The sequence below is a fragment of the Epinephelus moara genome, chromosome 18, assembly GCF_006386435.1.
Source record: "Epinephelus moara isolate mb chromosome 18, YSFRI_EMoa_1.0, whole genome shotgun sequence".
Taxonomy (NCBI): domain Eukaryota; kingdom Metazoa; phylum Chordata; class Actinopteri; order Perciformes; family Serranidae; genus Epinephelus; species Epinephelus moara.
Window position 1 is genome coordinate 33,978,291 of NC_065523.1, and position 20,822 is coordinate 33,999,112.

At 42.5% G+C, this 20,822-nt stretch overlaps 1 protein-coding gene across 2 annotated transcripts in view; it reads left to right on the forward strand.

Annotated features, from left to right (window-relative positions):
• Positions 1-20,822, forward strand: part of card11 (caspase recruitment domain family, member 11) — a 41,264-nt gene that overhangs the window by 8,946 nt on the left and 11,496 nt on the right. Inside the window, exons 2-21 of one of the 2 annotated variants that reach the window (XM_050069624.1) lie at positions 2,276-2,491; positions 2,603-2,740; positions 4,120-4,296; positions 7,218-7,366; positions 7,464-7,643; positions 9,899-10,045; positions 11,129-11,254; positions 11,347-11,541; positions 11,651-11,806; positions 13,090-13,159; positions 13,254-13,438; positions 13,618-13,724; positions 13,820-13,860; positions 13,989-14,112; positions 14,200-14,401; positions 16,139-16,265; positions 16,338-16,581; positions 17,147-17,231; positions 17,513-17,608; positions 20,260-20,377. In XM_050069624.1, coding sequence (XP_049925581.1) covers positions 2,302-2,491; positions 2,603-2,740; positions 4,120-4,296; positions 7,218-7,366; positions 7,464-7,643; positions 9,899-10,045; positions 11,129-11,254; positions 11,347-11,541; positions 11,651-11,806; positions 13,090-13,159; positions 13,254-13,438; positions 13,618-13,724; positions 13,820-13,860; positions 13,989-14,112; positions 14,200-14,401; positions 16,139-16,265; positions 16,338-16,581; positions 17,147-17,231; positions 17,513-17,608; positions 20,260-20,377 — 2,857 coding nt within the window. In that variant the 5' untranslated portion in view covers positions 2,276-2,301. The remainder of the gene's footprint in view (positions 1-2,275; positions 2,492-2,602; positions 2,741-4,119; positions 4,297-7,217; positions 7,367-7,463; positions 7,644-9,898; positions 10,046-11,128; positions 11,255-11,346; positions 11,542-11,650; positions 11,807-13,089; positions 13,160-13,253; positions 13,439-13,617; positions 13,725-13,819; positions 13,861-13,988; positions 14,113-14,199; positions 14,402-16,138; positions 16,266-16,337; positions 16,582-17,146; positions 17,232-17,512; positions 17,609-20,259; positions 20,378-20,822) is intronic. The other variant, XM_050069623.1, reaches the window with a different exon arrangement.

The window sequence follows — 20,822 nt, forward strand, 5'->3', positions numbered from 1 at the left end:
CATTCATGTTTTTGGGTCGACCACCATAGCTGGCAGCCCTTCTGCATTAGAAAAACCTCCATTATTTAAAGTGAAACTCCTGTATTCAGCGTTTTTACCAGTTTAAATCATTGGGTGAGTGTATTTTCGAGAGGAAGAGACCTCTATGGATAATTTGGTGCAGGTAAAAACCTCCTGAACGTCTGGGTCTTAAGTTATAAGAGAAAAAAGGTGAGCACGCATTAGCAGGTGCTGGGCTAGCGGCCTGGCGCCAACAAGCTAAACAGCATTGAAAAGCACTGATTTGAAAGGGAGGAGCGGAGAGGAGTAAGAAACCTCTGCGGACATGGTAAAAACCTCTTAAACAGGGGAGAAGTTTCAGCTGGTTGTAATCTGCAAGATGCCATTAAATCCCCTTAAATATTACACACTGCTCCTTTAAAATGTTACTCAGCATTAAGCTAACATTAGCTAAGCATTGGTTAACGTTAGCTTAACAGCTAAAGAATGCTAAGATGAGGCCAACGTTTGCTTAACAGTTAACATTAGCCTCAGCTTAGCATTCTTTGTCCAACTTTAAATGTCGAACAAAGTTGGAAGTTGTTGCATCTTGTCTGTATTTTTCGATCCACACGTTCTCAATTTATTGTTATAATCTGCAATCCTCACTGCAAGATGCCATTAAATGCCCTAAATGTCCCACGCTGCTCCTTTAAAACGTTACTTAGCCGTTGAGCTAATGTTAGCTAAGCATAAGCTAGCCTCAGCTTAGCATTCTTTGAGCAATTTTAAATGTTGAACAAAGTTGGAAGTTGTTGCGTTTCATCTGTATTTTCCAACCCACACGTTTATATACCTCAATTTATTGAGTTATAATCTGCAATCCTCACTGCTAGATGCCATGAAATGCCCTAAATGTTACACACTGCTCCTTTGAAACATTACTTAATGTTAGCTGTAAGCACCAGCTAACGTTAGATTAACAGGTAAGCATTCTTTGTGCAACTTCAAATGTCTAACAAAGTTGGAAATTGTTGCGTTTTGTCTGTATTTTCCAACCCACACGTTTATATACCTCAATTTGTTGAGTTAATTTCTGTAATCCTCGCTGCTAGATGCCATTAAATGCCCTAAATGTTACACACTGCTCCTTTAAAACGTTACTTAGCTGTTAAGGTAATGTTAGCCAAGCACTAGCTTACAGCTTGGCATTCTTTGTGCAACTTTAAATGTCGAACAGAGTTGGAAGTTGTTGCGTTTTTGTCTGTATTTTTTGACCCACATGTTTTATATACCTAAATTAGTTTTTTTGTTGAACATTGTGTAGTTATTGTATGTAAACAAAATTATCTTTGGAGTCAGTTTTTCCAACTGGCGCTCAGTAATGTAACATTAGCTCATCATTGTTCTGTCCTGCAGCTTTATTGGATGCTGTTGGATTTGTTCAAAATAAGTCAATCTGGGGGATTTAGCATCAGCTTGCTGGGGTTGAATAGCATTAATATTGGTTGATTTTAGGAAATGAAGGGAAATGATTTGACTTGTTGCACACAATAATATAGTTTTTAATTTTGGGACTTGGGGGAAGGTATCAAATATTTTCGAGTCAAAAAGCTAAAGTCCAAGTGAAGTCACAACTCATTGGTGTCATAGTCCAAGTCGAGTAACAAATATTTTGATTTTGTTGGTCTAAAATCATCAAATTGGTGACTTGAGTCTGACTTGAGTCCAAATCATGTGTCTTGAGTCCACATTTCTGCTGTACAGTAAATATGAAACTAAATCCAGCAGCTAGTTAGCCTAGCATAGCATGAACAGGGTGAAACAGCTAGCCTGGCTGGTTTCCCAGAATGTCAAACTAGGTCTTTAACTGTGTGACCGTGACAACCTGAACCTGCTTCCCCTCGACACAGGAAGAAGATAAAACTCTGTTTTAGCATGGCTAAAAAGCCCCAGAACAGATTGTGTTTTTAAACTTTGGTTTATCTCCCTACGTCATACAGACACTGAACCACATGTAAACTTAGATATGACCTTTGTGGTTCCTCAGAACCCCCCAAAAATCACGTATGTTCCTGCTTTCTTTGCAATCACCACTTTGTGTCAATGTTTGAATATCACAAGATAAATGTACCAGAGATCAAGCACAGGTGCCGATTTCTCCACCAACAGTCAACATTAATATACTTGAAATATGCCAGCCTACACACACACACACACACACACACACACACTGTAGTGCTCACCTGCGTCTCTTTGATTCAGTTGTGATGATGCAAAATGACATAAGCAAAAGCTTCTCTTTTTTTCAGGGTGTATGAGATGGAAAACGGGACATGTGACGATGTGGAGGCGCTGTGGGAGAAGGTGGATGGCAAACGTTACGAGCTGTGTCGCGTCATCTCCCCGGCAAAGCTCACCCCCTACCTCCGCCAGTGCAAAGTCCTGGATGAGCAGGACGAGGATGAGATCCTCAACTCCATGCTACTGCTCTGCAAAGCAAACCGCACAAGTGGGTAGAGGGATGTGTACACATTTGTGTAGTCATGTTGTGCTTCACACAATTGTTTTGTCACCCTCTTATCCTCCTAATCTCAAAATATGTTGATCCATCCTCTATCAGGCCGTCTACTTGACATCCTCCACACTAAAGGAGAGCGCGGGTATGTGGCGTTTCTTGAGAGTCTTGAATTTTACTACCCTGACCTGTACAAGCTGGTCACAGGAAAGGATCCCACACGACGCTTCTCCACCATCGTAGGTGAGACACACACCTTTGGATGCAGACATGCATGGACACACAGCTTGACTGGGTTTAAATAGACAATACAGTGTAGTTCTTCTTATGTTAAGCTGTTTGCATCAAACCAAGTGACAATAAAGGTTGATTTATAGTTGTGTGTAGGCTCTACGCAGAGCCTACTGTAGCTTATGCAAGAGGCCCACAATGTTGTGAATATTTATACTTGTGTGTCAAGTGTGCAATTAATTACACCTCCAAAACACTATTTGGCAGTGGGGATTTTATGCCACTGTCTTGAGTCTCTTTGTGTTCACCAAACAATTTTAACTGAAACTGAGCAGATCATGTTGGAGTCCAGCCCAGTCGCCAGAAGACAAGGCTGGCATTGTACGTTTCTTGGAACCACAAATATGTTACATTTGCACATTTCATGCGAATCATTTCAACACTTCTCAACTGACTCAGTACATGAGCTGACTTTGTCATCAGGAGGTGAAGGGGACGGGGGATGGCGTGCCACCTAGGTGAGATGCCTGCCAAGCTGCAGACAACTGTTTGAGACCAATAAACAACAAAACCGGTTGTCACCGAGGCATTGCTGCATTATTATGCCACCAAAACTGAGAATTTTAAGCCAAAACATAATCTTTTCCTAACCATAACCAAGTTGTTTTTTTGGTCTAAACCTAACAACAAGTTAACCACTACATTGTGGAAACAAGTTGACGTGTCCGCGACATAATAACATCCAAATGAAATATATCTGTGATTTGCAGACACGTACAATGCCCACATTTTCCTGCCGATTGTGATGACATCCACACCTATGTTTGTGGAACTCTCCTTCCATGAATTTCCTGTCATCTGACAGTCTTCGTCACATGGTGAAGACAAGTTGTAGAAATGCAGCCTGCATATTAACAGGTTTCCTCAGTTAACCTCTCCTTGATTTGGCCCATGTTCACGGAGAAAAAGGAGGAACTGGAAATGTGCATTAGGAATTACGATGCTACCAAGTGGACCAATCACAGCTGTTATGGTCTGTGTCACTACATCGTGTAGTTACATTTCTGGGAAGGTGCATGTCAGGCAACAGCGTAGTTTATGCAACCTTAAGTGAAGAAACAACCTGATCATCATATGCAATCTTGAATAAATTTTATGAAAAAGAAACACATTTAACTGCCGGTTGTATAGCTGGTTTTGTAGCTCTGTTCAGGGAGGAACACTACAAAACTTTTCATACATCTGCTGGTTGAGGTTAGAATCTGAGATTAAACCAAATCAGCTTGCAGCTCAATGATGGTGTAATATCTATATATGATATGTTACACTCTGTGCTGTGTCTTTTTTCTCCTCCTCTCGCCTCGCCCCTGCTGTCTGTCTCCCCGCTGTAGTGGAGGAGGGCCATGAGGGTCTGACCCAGTTCCTGATGAATGAAGTGATGAAGCTGCAGCAGCAGTCCAAAGTGAAGACCCTGCAGCATGTTGAGCTCAGCAGGAAGAACTGCACCTTGGAGGACGAGCAGAAGAAGCTACGGCTGGCCAATCAGGAGCTTCAGGCCTTCCAACAGAGTAAAAATACACGTTATTATTTTACATATGCTCTGATCATGACACAGGGACCATGGAACACCAAAGAAGGGGCGGCATAATTTATTTCTTTATTCACTGTATCAGACATAGGCCTATATTACTGATATATCAGTATTGAGCTCATAAAATATACATAAAATATATCTGACCCCGAAAGCTACCCAGTCCTCAGCCCCCCTAGCCATCCTGCTCCTGCGGTCCATGATCATGACATGCAAGCTCCTCTCTATCTGTGTTTCTGCACTGCATTCTCCCCATAAGAGAATTTAAAATCCCTATTGATAGATTCTCCGTGTCAAATGGTTTATTCATACCAAAAATACACCACTATTAACTGAAACTGCTACCCCACCACACATGCTTGGTTTACCCTGCTTGGTGCACCACAGTTGAGTTTATTAAGGCTAAGTTGCCTGTCACGTTGTCTGCCAAAGCCTACTCATGAAACTAGTTCACTGTGGTATCATGTCCTGTGTAGTTGAAACCTGCAGCTGGTGCATCAAGTACATTCACGTTTAAACAAGAGCTGAAAATAATCTGTGAATACTTTTCAGGCCAGCGGTCATCTCATGTTTCTCTGACAGTGTTTTGGTGAAAACCCAAATGAGGAAGATACTGGCATGGCAACTTTGTTGCAAATTTCCTTGTCAGGGTGAATTTGCAAAATCTTAAATCTAATCTAAAATGGCATCTGTCCCTCCTAAAACCTTTGTCCAAATATAAAGATGTATTTTTTATACTTTTTCTAAAGCTGCTTTCACACCGCCCTACCCGCCCTGATAACAGCCGACCTGCAAAAGTACGCAGACTGCCCGTGGACGCAGACTAGGCAGTCATAACGTAGCCTCTGGCCGGCTCAGACCAGGGTCTGACAACAACACAGCTGTGCTCCATTGACACTGATAATGTAGTCTTTTCAGATTTCCTCCATTTTCAGGCTGGTGAGCCAGTAACACAGGTATATCCACATACCTACGTAAGTGCATGGCTATCACAGTATAGCAATAATAGCAAGTGGAATTACATACAATACAAACTCTGTTACACCAACAATCCCAATTTTAGCAAATTATCCTGTTTTTTAAACTCCTTCTCCCAGTGTGTCCCAGATGTATCTGGGTCGCCCTGCAGTTACACCTCCAGAACACTAGTTGCCGGCGGGGGTTTCTGTGAAAAGCTGTAAAGTTTAGTTGACTCAAAACACACATTAAATAAACATTAAACATGGCTTAATAGAGACAAATTGGCTTCACTATAACTCACAGCATTCACAGACAAACACTTGTCTTTATCTGGACACATTTCCCCCACAAATACAACATGCTAATGTTATTAGCACAAGCCTATGGCATTTACAGTATATAAATTAGCCTAGCGGCCGGTGATCTTTTCCTTCTCTCATGTAAACCTAGGGAATAGCAACATTTAACAAAGCTAACGATACATAATTTAGCTCCATTGCAACTCACAAGGGTAACTGACTTAACAACTGTCTAATACTAAACACATTTTCTAAACGAATATATAATGCTAATGTTATTAGCACAAGCCTATGGCATTTTACATTGTATAAATTAGCCTAGCGACGAGCAGAGATTTGCTCTGCAAAATGAAGCCAGGATAAATCACATACAAGATTTGAAATGCTATTTTTGTGGAGGCTTTATTGTCTTCACAATTTACAGTTTCTTATTAGTGGCTGTACACATGCTGTGTCTTCAACCACTTAGGAAACGGGAGGTAAGGCACAGGGCGCAACTTTCATGCCAGCTCTCACGAGCGCAGCGGCAGGTTGGGTCTGAGGTTACTAAGCAACCCAACAAGCACCGTAGAGCCAATTTACCTTAAGTCCTGAGTGCAGAGCTGATCTTCTTCCAGGCGTATCGTCTGTGGGACAGATGTAAAGCTCTGGGTAGCCCTGCACTAACATGATCAACTCCTCCGTATTTATCAGACTGAATATTTACAGAAGAAGAGAAAGATATCTGTCGACTGTGATTGGTTTGTAACGTGACTCCTGTGGCTCCTAATAGACTTTCACGTTTTTTTGTTTTTTTTTAAGCAATCAATGAAATTTCGCCAAATAATGACCTTTTTTTTGACTAACGTTTGGTCGACTGTTAGGGGACATCCCTACAGGTAAGAGAGCGAAACATAACCACTTTCATTAAAAATAAAAAGTGACATTATGACACAAAGTCACATTATGAAATAAAAAATTAATTAATTCATTCATCCATCTTCTAACCGCTTCATCCTCTTGAGGGTCACGCCAGACTATTGCAGGGCTGACACATAGAGACAAACAACCATTCACGCTCACATTCACACCTACGGACAATTTAGAGTTATCAATTAACCTAGTCCCCAATCTGCATGTCTTTGGACTGTGGGATGAAGCCGGAGTGCCCGGAGAGAACCCACGCTGACATGGGGAGAACATGCAAACTCTGCACAGAAGGGCTCCCACACCTGGGATTGAACCGGCAACCTTCTTGTTGTGAGGCAACAGTGCTAACCACCACACCACCGTGCCGCCGAAATAAAAAATGTCATTAAATAAATAGTGACATTATAAAATAAATGATGTTGTTATTATGACAATTAATGATGAAATATTATTTTATAATAATGAGTTACATTTAAGTTCATTTCTTTAAGTTCTGTTCATTTATGTATTTACAGAATTTATTTACATGATTTTTGATCTTTTAAAGTAATATAATATGTATATGTAAATCTTTGGTGTTCCATGTAAATAAGTTCTCTGTATTTTTTAATAAGCATAATATTTTCATATGTTTTGCAGTTATGCTAAAACTGACAGCTGCTTTTCACCGAAAAGTCCCGGACATCTCACTCATGTATGACTGTATTAATGACTAAGCTTTGTTCTCCAGGGAACAACAAGTTGAGAGAGGAAAGGAACGCCTACAGTGACGAGCTTCTGAGAGTGAAGGATGAAAACTACAAACTGGCCATGAGGTACGCCACGCTGAGCGAGGAGAAGAACATGGCCGTGATGAGGAGCCGAGACCTGCAGCTAGAGGTACTGATGGACATATTAATGCGCAAAAACGTTGTCATTACATTGTGTATTTGCAAACATCTAAGAAACTCATTATGTGTTCTCACTGTGTGTATAGGTTGATCAGTTAAAGCACAAGCTGAACAAGGTGGAGGAAGAGTGTAAGATGGAGAGGAGGCAGAGTCTCAAGCTGAAGAACGACATTGAGAACCGGCCAAAGAGAGAGCAGATCTTTGAGCTAGAAAGAGAGAATGAAATGCTCAAGATCAAACTACAGGAGCTACAGTCCATCATACAGGTATGGCCTGCCTAAAACACACGGTCATGCACAGACACACAGGGATTGATAAGCAATATAAGACATTGTCTGGTGGGCCAGGAACAAACCATCCCTCAGCTATAGCAAAGATCTCAACGTTAATGTGTTTAAATCACCTACCTAGAGTTGATTTTGTACTCCCTGAAATCTACGTCCTTAAGTTGGTGGGCAGGACAGTTTTCTTGACTTGAGACATTGATATCTCCACCGTGACAGAACAGCTTTTACCATTCAAACTGCATTTGAAATGTCCATATACCTTCTTTCTTTTGCAATTTGAACTGTGAAGCTAGCCCTATGTCTTACAATGTGGGTGTATATCAAGCTACATAGGACCCTCAGAGCTTAGGACCCTGGGGACATAGGGCCATGGGAACATAGACCTGTGGAAACTTAGGACCTTGGAAACATAGGACTTGGGTAACTTAGGACCTCTGGACCCCAAGAATTTAGGACTTTTTGGACATAGGACCTTGGAAACATAGGACTTGGGTAACTTAGGACCTCTGGAAAATACAACAGTGGGAACTTAGGATCCTGGGGACATAGGACCGTGGGAACTTGGGGTGCTGGGGACATATAACCTGGGAAGGTAGGGCCCTGGGGACACTGGACCCCAAGAATTTAGGACTTTTTGGACATAGGACCATGGAAACATAGGGCTCTGGGAACTTAGGACCCTGGGAACATGGGACTGTGGGAAGTTAGGACCCTGGGAGCATAAACCATGGGAACATAAGAATCTGGAGGCATAGGACCCTAGGAACTTAGGACCTTGGAAACATAGGACAATGGGAACTAAGGACCCCTGGAAAATACAACAGTGGGAACTTAGGATCCTGGGAACATAGGACTGTGGGAACTTGGTGTGCTGGGGACATATGACCTGGGAAAGTAGGGCCCTGGGGACACTGGACCCCAAGAATGTAGGACTCTGGGGACATAGGACCATGGAAACATGGGACTGTGGGAAGTTAGGACCCTGGGAGCATAAACCATGGGAACATAAGAATCTGGAGTGGGAACTTAGGATCCTGGGGACATAGGACCGTGGGAACTTGGGATGCTGGGGACATATAACCTGGGAAGGTAGAACCCTGGGGACACTGGATCCCAAGAATGTAGGACTCTTTGGACATTGGACCATGGAAACATGGGACTGTGGGGACATAGGACGATGGAAACATGGGACTGTGGGAAGTTAGGACCCTGGGAGCATAAACCATGGGAACATAAGAATCTGCTGGAGGCATAGGACCCTAGGAACTTAGGACCTTGGAAACATAGGACTTGGGTAACTTAGGACCCCTGGAAAATACAACAGTGGGAACTTAGGATCCTGGGGACATAGGACCGTGGGAACTTGGGATGCTGGGGACATATAACCTGGGAAGGTAGAACCCTGGGGACACTGGACCCCAAGAATTTAGGACTCTTTGGACATTGGACCATGGAAACATAGGGCCCTGGGAACTTAGGACCCTGAGAACATGGGACTGTGGGAACTTAGGACCTTGGGAGCATAAACCATGGGAACATAAGAATCTGGAGGCATAGAACCCTAGGAACTTAGGACCTTGGGAACATAGGACTGGGGGAACCTAGGAATCTGGGAACATAGAATGTGGAACTTAGGACCCTGGGAACATACGATCATGGGAACCTAGGACCATTTTTATTTTTTATTTTATTATTTGCACACATAGTAAAAACTACATAGAATCCAGATAAATAATAGAAAAAAATAAGGATGTGACAGGAGAGGTCAAGAAGCTATAAGCTTATACAACGGACCTCCCCTCAACCATTAGAAAATAGAACCGTGGGAACTTAGGATCATTGGGACATAGGACTCTGGGAACATGTTACAGTCCTCTCACAGTTTAAACCTGCATTAACTGATTCTTTTTTAGCCACTTCAGGTCAGTGCAAAAAACAGTAAATATGTTGACATGCTAACGTGTTAGCCAACAAACGCCTCTTTACACATTCAGCAATATTAGCATTAATTTGCTAATCTGCTAAATAAAGTTAATTAGAATCATGAGAGTGAACCAGAACTGTAAAAACCAAAATGATTGGTTGAACAAAGCTAAGGTGCTCCATAGATAAAGGGGACCTGGGTTCGTCACTACAAAGTAAGTCCTCTCTTGAAGGAACCCTGATGCTGTTTAATGCAAACTATCCAGTATACACAGTTCATACCCAACAATGTGTGTTTCTTTATGACACAGCCTGGCCCACTGCCTGCGTCAGACAAGGCCATCCTTGACATTTTGGAACACGACAGACAGGAAGCACTAGAAGACAGACAGGATCTGGTCAACCGCCTCTACAACCTACACGAAGAAGTCCGACAGGCAGAGGAACTACGAGATAAGGTAACAGACACACAGGCAGGCAATGAAACAAGACAAATTTACACAAGTGAAATGAGGTTATTGTGCTGTACTTGAGTATTTCCATTGTATGTTACTTTATACGTCACTACATTTCAGAAGGAAATATTGCACTCCACATTTGTTTGACAGTTTTTAGCTATTAGTTCCTTTTCAGATCAAGATATTTACATTACAATTTTATGATGAGTTCACAAAATACAATACATTGTTGTAGATTAAATCTGTGGTTTTCAGCCATTTTGACATGTGACAAGTTACAAAAAAACAGTGTCTAGCCAAAGTCACAGATGTCTCTGAGTTGTTAGCAGTTTCACTGCAGCGCAACTTCCCCTCCAGAGTTTTCAGACCTTTAAATAACTGTAAGTGTCCAAAATGTCACAATAAAATCAAATATTAGAGAAAAAATACTTAATTGTGTTGCTACATTAAAATGCTGTTTACACACTGTTTCAGTAACAGTTTTTACTATGTAATCATACAGCAGTCACAGGGGACATATTATTGTGGAACAAATACAAAAGTACACTTTACCGATAAAACTTTCGTACTACGCCTGCCAACTGTATCATGACGCAAAAGAAAGTGAGCATCTACTCATGAACAGAGGCTTATAAGCGGGAAGAGGGAAAATATTTGTCATGGTTTTGGAGTCGGACTTTGAACGCAGGACTTTTGCCTTTAATGGAGTATTTTGAAACTGTGGTATTGGTACTTTAACGTAACGTAGGGATATGGGTAGGTGTGTAGAGGTTACGTAAGTGTTCTTGGTGAAACCTTGATTGAATGTATGATTGTTCGGAAGTGTGTGAGTGTGAAGCAGAGTGTGTCTGCAAACAAAGAAATGTAAGTGAAAACACACCCTGGAAACACAAACCCATGACCAGAGAGCCCAGTGCCCATGAGACCATCTGTGAAACACACCCTGTGCAGAAACCCCCATCAATGGCCTCTGTTTGTGTGTAACCTGGTATTTCTTCTTTCTCCCTCTTTGTTTCTCTTCCTGTATCTACCTTTGTCGAGTAAGCTATAATTAACCCATGTGTGGTGTGTGTGTGTGTGTAGTACCTGGAGGAAAAGGAGGATCTGGAGCTGAAGTGCTCCACACTGCAAAAAGACTGTGAGATGTATCGCAACCGCATGGAGACCATCACCGCACAGCTGGAGGAGGTGGAGAAGGAGAGGGACCAGGTGAAAGCACACAGACGAACTGATTCTTTATATTTGTCAGTGTGAATGTTTTGTTGCTGTTGTTGCTTATTTCCACTCTTCCACCGCTGCAGGCGTTTCGAGCCAGAGACGAGGCCCAGCATCATTTCTCCCAGAGTCTCATCGACAAAGACAAGTACCGCAAACAGATCAGGGAGCTGGAGGAGAAGAGTGATGAGCTCCATATCAAGATCGTACGCAAAGAAGCCAAGCTGGTCACCTTGGAGTGTCGCCTACGACGGCTGTCCAAGGACTCTCCTTTGGACCAGGTTAGACACAGCAGAGTAAATAAGTGCTCACACTTCATCTCTGGAACTTGCCGTATTTCCAGTGACTAATTTTGAAATGTTCCTAATTCTGTCCTCTCTGTTTCTGCAGAGTCTCCCGAGGGACCTGCCTCCCACCATCATCTCTCAAGGAGAGGACTTCAAACCCGTCCAGGTCCAATCAGAATGGTCCAGCGATGAGTCGCCAGAGGAGAAGTTCACATCTGAGGAGCCTCGCCTCAAACGCAGACCCAACCTCAAAGGAGGGGTCAGCTACTGTCCACCACTCACACTTACTTACCTATTTACAGATTGAACATTATGGCAAAGGCCAGGGCCTGTATTTGTCAAACTCTTAGGAATCATATTGAAGACTCAACTTGGGAGTAAAACAGTTTTTACGTAACACCATACCACACATTAAACTACTTACTCTCTAAGTGTCTTACTCTTATGAAGTTTATATCAATTACTCACCCTGTGTCGTGTTGAATTCATATCAAAAATATTATTATTATCCTGCTGGAAGTAGCCATCAGAAGATGGGTACACTGTGGTCATAAAGGGATGGACACGCTCAGCAACAATACTCAGGTAGGCTGTGGTGTTTAAACCATGCTCAGTTGGTACTAAGAAAATCTCCCCCACACCATTACACCACCAGCAGCAGCCTGAAGCGTTGATACAAGGCAGGATGGATCCATGCTTCCATCTGAATGTGGTTTTTCCAATCTTCTATTGTCCAGTTTTGGTGAGAAAACCCGTGTGAATTGTAGCCTCAGTTTCCTGTTGTTAGCTGACAGGAGTGGCACCTGGTGTGGTCTTCTGCTGCTGTAGCCCATCTGCTTCAAGGTTGGACAAGGTGTTGTTGCTTCAGAGATGGTCTTCTGCACACCTTGGTTGGAACCAGTGCTTATTTGACTTCCTGTTGCCTTTCTATCATCTTGAACCAGTCTGGCCATTCTCCTCTGACCTCTGGCATCAACAAGGCATTTTGGCTCACTGGATATTTTCTCTTTTTGGGACCATCCTCTGTAAACCCTAGAGATGGTTGTGCTGAAAATCCCAGTAAATACTCAGACCAGCCCGTCTGGCACCAACAACCATGCCACGTTCAAAGTCACTTAAATCACCTTTCTTCATCATTCTGGTGCTCAGTTTGAACTTCAGCAGGTCGTCTTCACCATGTCTACATGACTAAATGTGTTGAGTTGCTGTCACGTGGTAGGCTGATTAGCTATTTGCGTTAACGAGCAGTTGAACAGGTGTACCTAATAAAGTGACTAAATGCAGTTGTCAGAGACTGCAATTGCGAAAGATTTTTTTCAGATTTTTATTTTACTGTACAGCCCTGCAAGAAAAATAACTTTTCCTTTAACAAATTCAACATAACACAGGGTCTTATTTTAAAGTTCATTTAATTTGTGTGAAATCCTCCAGTCTCCAGTCGAAATTCCCATGTGAAATCAATTATCTAATATTTTCATTGTATAGATATAAAGATGAAATACTACAAAATAAAAACAATAAAATTTGTGTTTTGTATTCTAGAACAGAGCAAAGTCTCCAGTGTGTGCACCCAGAGACCTTCCGGTCAACTCAGAGGCCACTCATTCCACAGGTAACACCGTCATAGTTCAGTCATACAGTTTATTCCACTGTAACAGTGACATTTCTTTTGTTAACATTTATCTATATTTGTCTCCAACGTTCAGCTCTGTCAGTCAACGGAGGAGATTTTCCAGAAATCCAGATGCGGAACTTGCACGTCAACAGCATCTCCCTCCCTCCCTCCCCCAGCGTGCCGATCTCCCCCACATATCCACCCTTCTCCGCTCCCGTCCTCTCCACATCCCCATCTTCACTTCCCACGGGGGAACAGTCCAACAGGCCGAACATGGTGAGGTTTTAAAACACTGCTACAGTCCAGAGTTTTGTCTCAGGTGTTGATGCAGAGAAATGATGCCATATTAACCCTAAGCCAAATAGATTTATTTTCTGTGGCTCGAACACATCGCTGATTTGCATGTTTGCGTCTGAAATTGAAACTTCTGCTTTGTTCACTTGTAAAATCTCCAGCTGCGTTACCGTAATGACAGCATCCTTTCCACGCTGCCTGAGCCACCAGAGAAAGCGTCACTGTACCGCAGAGAGCGGGAGAAGGAGCATGACTTCCACCCCCGCAGGTACCCACGGCCTGTACCAGAGTCTACATGTCAGTAGTTCATGCTGGTGCTGGTTTGTAATTAATTTATTTTGTCTGATGCTTGGTCTCTTTCAGCCTCTCAGACTTTGATAGTGACAACATGGAATTGGAGTTTGGTAAAGTATACTTTTACACATTACCCAAAATCGCACTAATGACATTTTTCTGAACTGAATGACTTTATTTATCTTCTACCATTTTTTATTAACCTCTGTCTGTTTATGCCTGTCTGTCTCTTTCTTAGAGGACGAAGTACAGCGTGGTCCACCTTCCGTCCACTCATCTTCCTCGTCCCATCAGTCAGAAGGGATGGACACTTACGACCTAGAGCAGGTCAACAATATCTTCAGGAAGCTCTCTCTGGAGAGGTAAAGTACAGACTCTGATGCACTCACATACACAAGAAAGACTGACAGTCAAGCTTACTCACACATATCTTCTTCTCCTGTGTGCAGGCCATTCCGCCCGTCTCTGTCCTCCTTCTCCAGAATCAGCACTTCCCTGAAGCCCGTGCAGGAGCTGACGTTGCTAGGCGACAACCTGCTGAGGGACATCACTCTGGTTGGCGGCAACGACAGTGGGATTTTCATCTCAGCTGTCCAGTCGGGCTCCATCGCTGAGAAGGCAGGGCTACGAGAGGGCCACCACCTCCTATGTGTACGTAGTTAAACTCCAGGGTCACACAGAGCTGTAATACAAGGAAAAGTCCACTTAATTAAAAACACTGTCTGGACAAATGTACAGAAAAAAATGAGCGGCAGCTTCCAGAGCTGATAAATGAAGCCAGTGCAGAAGTGGCAAAAAAATTCTGTTCTCCAAATGACCACTAGAGGCTGGCTCCAAGAGTGAGTCAATCCCCACAGACGCCATGTTAATATGAGCAACTTTACAGCAGACATAAACATGTTTACAGCCTGGTACAAAAAATGTTTTGTTCTCTCAAGCTTATATCCCCATACATGTGGTGAATTTTTATAGAACTCATCTGTTTAAATGTTATAAGGGCTTAAAGTTACACATAATATAGGCCCTATGTCCACCGAAGAGTTTTTTCCATGCTAAAAATGCGAGCCACATCTTAGGAAAGACCCAGCTGGGAGCGCTCTAGAGTGTTCTGGAGGTGTTTTCTCTTTGGTTGCATCTTTTTGCTATGATACGGAATGTCTGCGGAAATAAATATTTTGGGGTAAGGTAGAGTACTTACTCTGAATGAAGGGAAGACTAAAGCATGTAAGGAGAGAGGACAGACCTGTCAGTCTGTGTGGGTTCATGAAATGTATATTAATATATATTATATATATTGCTGGGGTGCTTTGCTTGGCCTGCTGCCCCCGCGACCCAGCCCCAGATAAGCAGATGAAAATGGATGGATGGATATATTATATATATATATACAGTATATTAACATGTTTCTCCATTTTTTAACTCTTGGTGCTCAGAGAAAAACCCAAACATGCAGCACTTGTTTTGACAGACGCTCAGCACCTTGTCACACTGCTGGTGTTTGTAGCATAGTGTAGAAACTTGGCACTACTACTGCACACATCTAAGTAAATATGCTGGCCTCAAGAAAAAATGCCCTTTGAGGTGCGGCTGCTTTGAGTGACAGGAGGGTGCTGTCCGTTAAGATGTTGCTACCACAGGGACAACATTGGGTAGGTAACATAACCATGGCGTAACCCCAGATTCACAGAGTACAGACGTAACTGTAGCTGTCACTATTTCAGTGTGTTTCAGTCTTGTTTTCCATTTTGTTTTAATGGTAAAAATTAGCATTAGCATTATCACAGTCCCCTCCGGAGGGAGCTCGGAGTAGAGCCGCTGCTCCTTCGTGTCGAAAGGGGTCAGTTGAGGTGGTTCGGGCATTTGATCAGGATCCTCCTGAGTCCTCCCATTAGAGGTTACCCGGGCACATCCCACTGGTAGGAGGCCTCGGGGCAGACCCAGAACACACTGGAGGGATTACATATCTTGTCTGGCATCTGATAAGCGGTTGAAAATGGATGGATGAATGGATGATCCCAGTTAACCATAGCTGTAAATGCATTGTGCTAACCGAGCTAGCAGCTAGCGTCGGGGTTTTCTCCTCCCTGTCGTCCAAATATGATCAATTCCGCCTCCAAATATCCAAGATGGTGACGGGCAAACTGCCAAACTCAAGGCCTCAAAAATTTTATACACTCACGATAGAATAAAACAAATCCAGACATTTTAACCATGAGCAGTTTATTTTTTTTTATATTTTCAAATGCTTGCTTGTTTTTAATGTTCATTTATCCAATGACTATCAACTATAATCGAGGGACTAATTTGCTAAAGTTCCAGAATTATGTATAACACACCTTTAACATGAATACTGTTACCTGTCGTTCATCTGTCTTATGCTGTGACCAGCTTGAGGGATGCATACGTGGAGAGAGCCAAAGCATTTCATTGGACACCAGCACTCAGGAAGAAGCCCACTGGACGCTGCAGCACTGCTCCGGACCAGTCAAGCTGCACTATCGAGCCAACTTTGACTGTAAGTGTCGTTTTTATATATGTATGTGTAGTATCCATATACTGTATATTTAAATGTGAGTGTGCGCTCTAGGCTACCGTCGACTCCAGAGGGACATCACGGAAGGCCCGCTGGTATCTGGCGACTCCTTCCACATACGAGTCAACCTAAACATCTCCGGCCAATCAGACAGCTGCTCCCTGAGCGTGCGCTGTGATGAGGTGGTACACGTGCTGGACACCAGGCACCAGGGCCGCTGTGAGTGGCTGTGTTCTCGTGTCGACCCCTACGACGGCACCGACCTGTCCGAGCGTGGCACCATACCCAGCAACTCACGGTACAGAGATGTTAAAACTGAACGACATTTTGGCACTGAAAGCAAGAGTTAGATTAAACCTTTAGTTTTGCATATGAAGCCTACGCATTTGACATATTCCGCTCCCCTGACAAAAAAAGGCCTATGGTGAGAGAGGGGGAGTTGAAGAGGTCAAACCAGCGTGGCGTCAGAGACCGTTCAAGTGCTGGAAGTGATAGATTTTCATGCATCTGTTCCACTTTAGTGCTGCAGGATGCTGAGAGTGATGTAAAGGTGATGTAACAGTTGAGCAACCAAGCAAAGTTCGGCAGGGGACAAAGGGGGCTACATCTGCTTTTTAGAAGTTTCACTGATCTCCCAACACAGCAGCAACACACAGACACACTCAAACATGCACACACACACAGTCAAACATTTGTATTTTTTCACACTTGAGTCCCACAACCTGTTGTTGTCACCAGAGAAGCACAGGAAGCAGCTTGATGGATGACAGGCTCTGACATGATAATACATTTTTACTTTTGTTACTGTGTCGAAATCATGAGTTTGATTTTTTTTTTGTGTTTGTGTGTGTGCGTGAATGTAGAGCCCAGCAGCTGCTCCTGGTTAAGATTCAGAAGTTTGTGTGTCGAGGGGGGAGAGAAGAGAATGAAGTCCACCGCAACAATAGAGTAAGAAATGAATTTTTTTTAGCAAAGATTTAAAAAATAAATCACACACATATATGTGAATACGTGGAATTAATATAACAACACATTCATTTTTGACTAAAGCAATTGTCTTTGTGTCACACTCCTTCACTAATTTCTTTTTATACCCTATTTATAATTTTTTTCGTCTCCACTTCTCTACTGTTTCACAAATTCTGCATTTTTCTAAGTTGGAATTTTGCATCACTTCAGAAAAACAAATATTTGTTTGATCTATGAGTTGTGTGTTTGTTCCTGTGTAGATGAGTTTACTGCCAGAAGAAGCCAGCCCATCTCCTGATCCTAAAGCCAGCCCACGCTTGTCTAGAGCCAGCATCTTCCTCACTCAGATACTACAGGTAAGGAAGTGGAAATAAAACCTTTTGTTGTAGGACAAGATTTTTGTCTCTTCCAGGCAGTGGTGCACCTCTGCTACAGGCTCAGATGTTTTGTGTTGAACAAAATGGATCACTTTGAAGAAAAACTGAATTTATCATCCAGTGCTTAAAGTTACACCCTTTAACCTCAGAGGCCTGGTCACACCTGCCCTGTCTGGTTCGGTTCAGTCAAACTCAGGTTCGTTTGCCCCCTCAGTGTGGTTCGTTTGGGCAGGTGTGAACACAGCAATCACACTCAGGTGTGCACCAAAACAACCGGACACTTCTTGAAGAGGTGGTCTCAGTCCTGCAGTCACATGACACATTGTTTGGGTTAAACATGAGCATGTTACAGTCCTGGAGGATTATTAATGTGCACCTCCTCCTGTACTGCCTTAATATGCACATTCAGCACATCCAATGCATCAAAACATTGTTTTCTAGTTGGAGCCGCGCCTCGTTTTCAAACTGTATGGTTTGACTAAAATGAACAATGACAGCAATATAGTCCACGATGAGCAGCGCTAAAATCAACCTGCGTAGTTGTCCCTCCATTGTGACATTAGAAAGTGTCACATTTATCTTGCAAGTGTACTCTTCTTCAACGTTTGCTTTACTTCCTGGATTTTTCCCACATGGAAATTCTGACCAATCAAGAGCAGCTTTCTCACACAAGGCATTTGATCTGGTCCTCTTGTAAATGCTGCCGTGAGAACACGAACCAACTCTAGGCAATTATACAACTTTGGAACAAAATGAGTCCCTGATTCAGACCAAAATTGAAAATTGACCTTTTCCTGCTATCACAACTTTTTACCTGTTTACACATAAATGAACAGTGACTCTTCCACTATACTGAGGAACAGAGGCATCAGAGGTCACTGCTCCAGGTAGCCTTACAATAATAGCTTTTCTTCAGGCTTCTGACTGGCCAACGTCCTTTTCTTCTCAGTGTGGCTTTAGGGTGATGTTACTTTTTTGAAACAGTGGTTGTATGGGCAGACAGGAGGTTTCCCACCACCTCCACTTCCAGTCATGGACAAGTTTCAAGTTCATTTGAAATTTCTCACGAACACCAGCATTCAGTTAGCACCTCTGTGGCTTCCGTGGGGGTTTTGTCAGTCTCGAAGAGGGGTTTTTGAGGGACGATGAGGAAAAAAAAAAAAAGCTGAATACATTCGATACTAAATACACTCACAATTATGACCTGGCTAACCTCTGTCTGAACCTGAACTTATTTATTATTATTATTACTACTATTATTATTAGTACTACATTTTACTTTTTTCTTTTTTTTTAATTCTCCCTTTATTTGGTTATTTCAGAGTCCAGTCAGACTACTTCATCATACTCCAAGGGCTTATAGCCCGATCTTTCCAGGCCTTCTGTTCAGAGAGTAACCTAAAAGTGTGTTACAATGTGTAATACAGGAGTCAAAATGAACAAGAGGGTCCTCACACTTCAGCCGAGGTCTCTAACTAATAAAATAAATGTAAATATAGGTATGAACATAGAAAAACGAACACAAAAAAGAAACTGAACTCCGTATTTGGACCAGAATGAATTCATGATACTGACTTTACAAACAAGGATAAAAAAAATCAATTAAAAAATCAGTTCAAATAAGTCAAAAGGACATAAATGTACTAAACAGATGAAGAACGAACAGGTTTAATGTTCACTATCCAGTTTTCCCATCAAAACCTTGTCCTGTTGCAGTGTAGAAAAAGTAATCCTCTCCTTCCTAAAGATGTCATATATAATGTCAGTCCAATCATCCACCTTCTGGTAATGGCTCTCCCGCTAGCAGCACTTAGAATCCATAACAGGTATCTCTTATGAGAGGTAACATTGTCCAGTGGCAAGGTCCCCAAATATAGGGTCTCTAGTTTAAACTATGGCTCAACCATTCACTCAGACTCAATGATATACTGATTAGAATTTGATGGTCAAAGGTCAGTGTGATCACAAGACATGTTTTCAGCCATAACTAATTTCACACAAATGTCTAATAGGATTTTGTGATAAAGTCTTCTTCTTCTGGCATATGTCCTTAGACCTTCAGCTCCGTTGAGGCACACCAGTCGCAGCTGGTTATTATATGTTCCACAGTTTGTAGTAGAGCCCCACATTCGCACTACCCCCATGTATGCGTGTGTGTCAATACCTTGATTTTTTTGTGTACTGCTCTTTGCAACAATCACAATGATAATAATAGAAGGAAGAAGGGAAAAACCCTGTCTCTAAAAAGACCTGTGTACGTGTAGACTTGGCCGTATTCAAGATGACACTTTATAGAACCACATTCCTGCGTGATGGTAGCGAAATGACAACTGCAAAACAATTTCAAAACATAAATAGAAATATTTGTCAAAATACTGTTAATCCATATTGATCTCCGACTTGTTCAGCAGCAGGTATCCAGAGCAGCCTGCACTGACTACCATGGTGTAGTTTAACTGAAGGGTAACTAAGAGGCGAGCAGTCAAAGTAATGAATATTTGAGGAGTTTCATACCACTGTTTCACCCAGTTGGAATTATTGATAGCCTGAAAGTAATCTCACCCCTTTGTTTTCAGCATTACTGAACAAAGAAGCTTAGACACCACTTTTAATACTGTTTTGATTTGCAGTTTGTCAGCAGGGTGGACATCAAATACAAGCGAATGAACAGCAACGAGCGTGTGAGGATCATCAACTCAGGCAGCACAACACTACCCAGACAAGGGTTTGAGGCGCTTAGACCCGAAGGTGAGTACAATGTGATGCAGGAGGAACAAAACTCCACAGCAACCAGAAGAAACATCATGACAGCATGTCTTTAAAATAGAGCAAGCAGTAGGTCGGAGACACCAGAGAGGGTGTGGAGTGTCATTTTAAGTACAGACTGTTTCACTGGAATTGACCTTTTGCTAAGCCCCGCCCCTTTGTGATGGTCCAACAAGCTGTCGCAGTAAGCATGGAGCCCACACTGTAACTAACTGCACTCCCTGAAGAAATATTATAATATTTTTGGAGAAATGAAAGAGTGATGTCAGAGAGAAGCAGACAGAGGGGTCTACAGTCTGTGTTTGAAGGATATATCCAGGATGTCAAACTGACTCAGCAGCAACAACAGGTTAAAAAGACAAAGATAGTTAGAAGCTAAAGCCGAACTACAGGCTACAGATCACAGTGTACAAGTGAACCACCACAT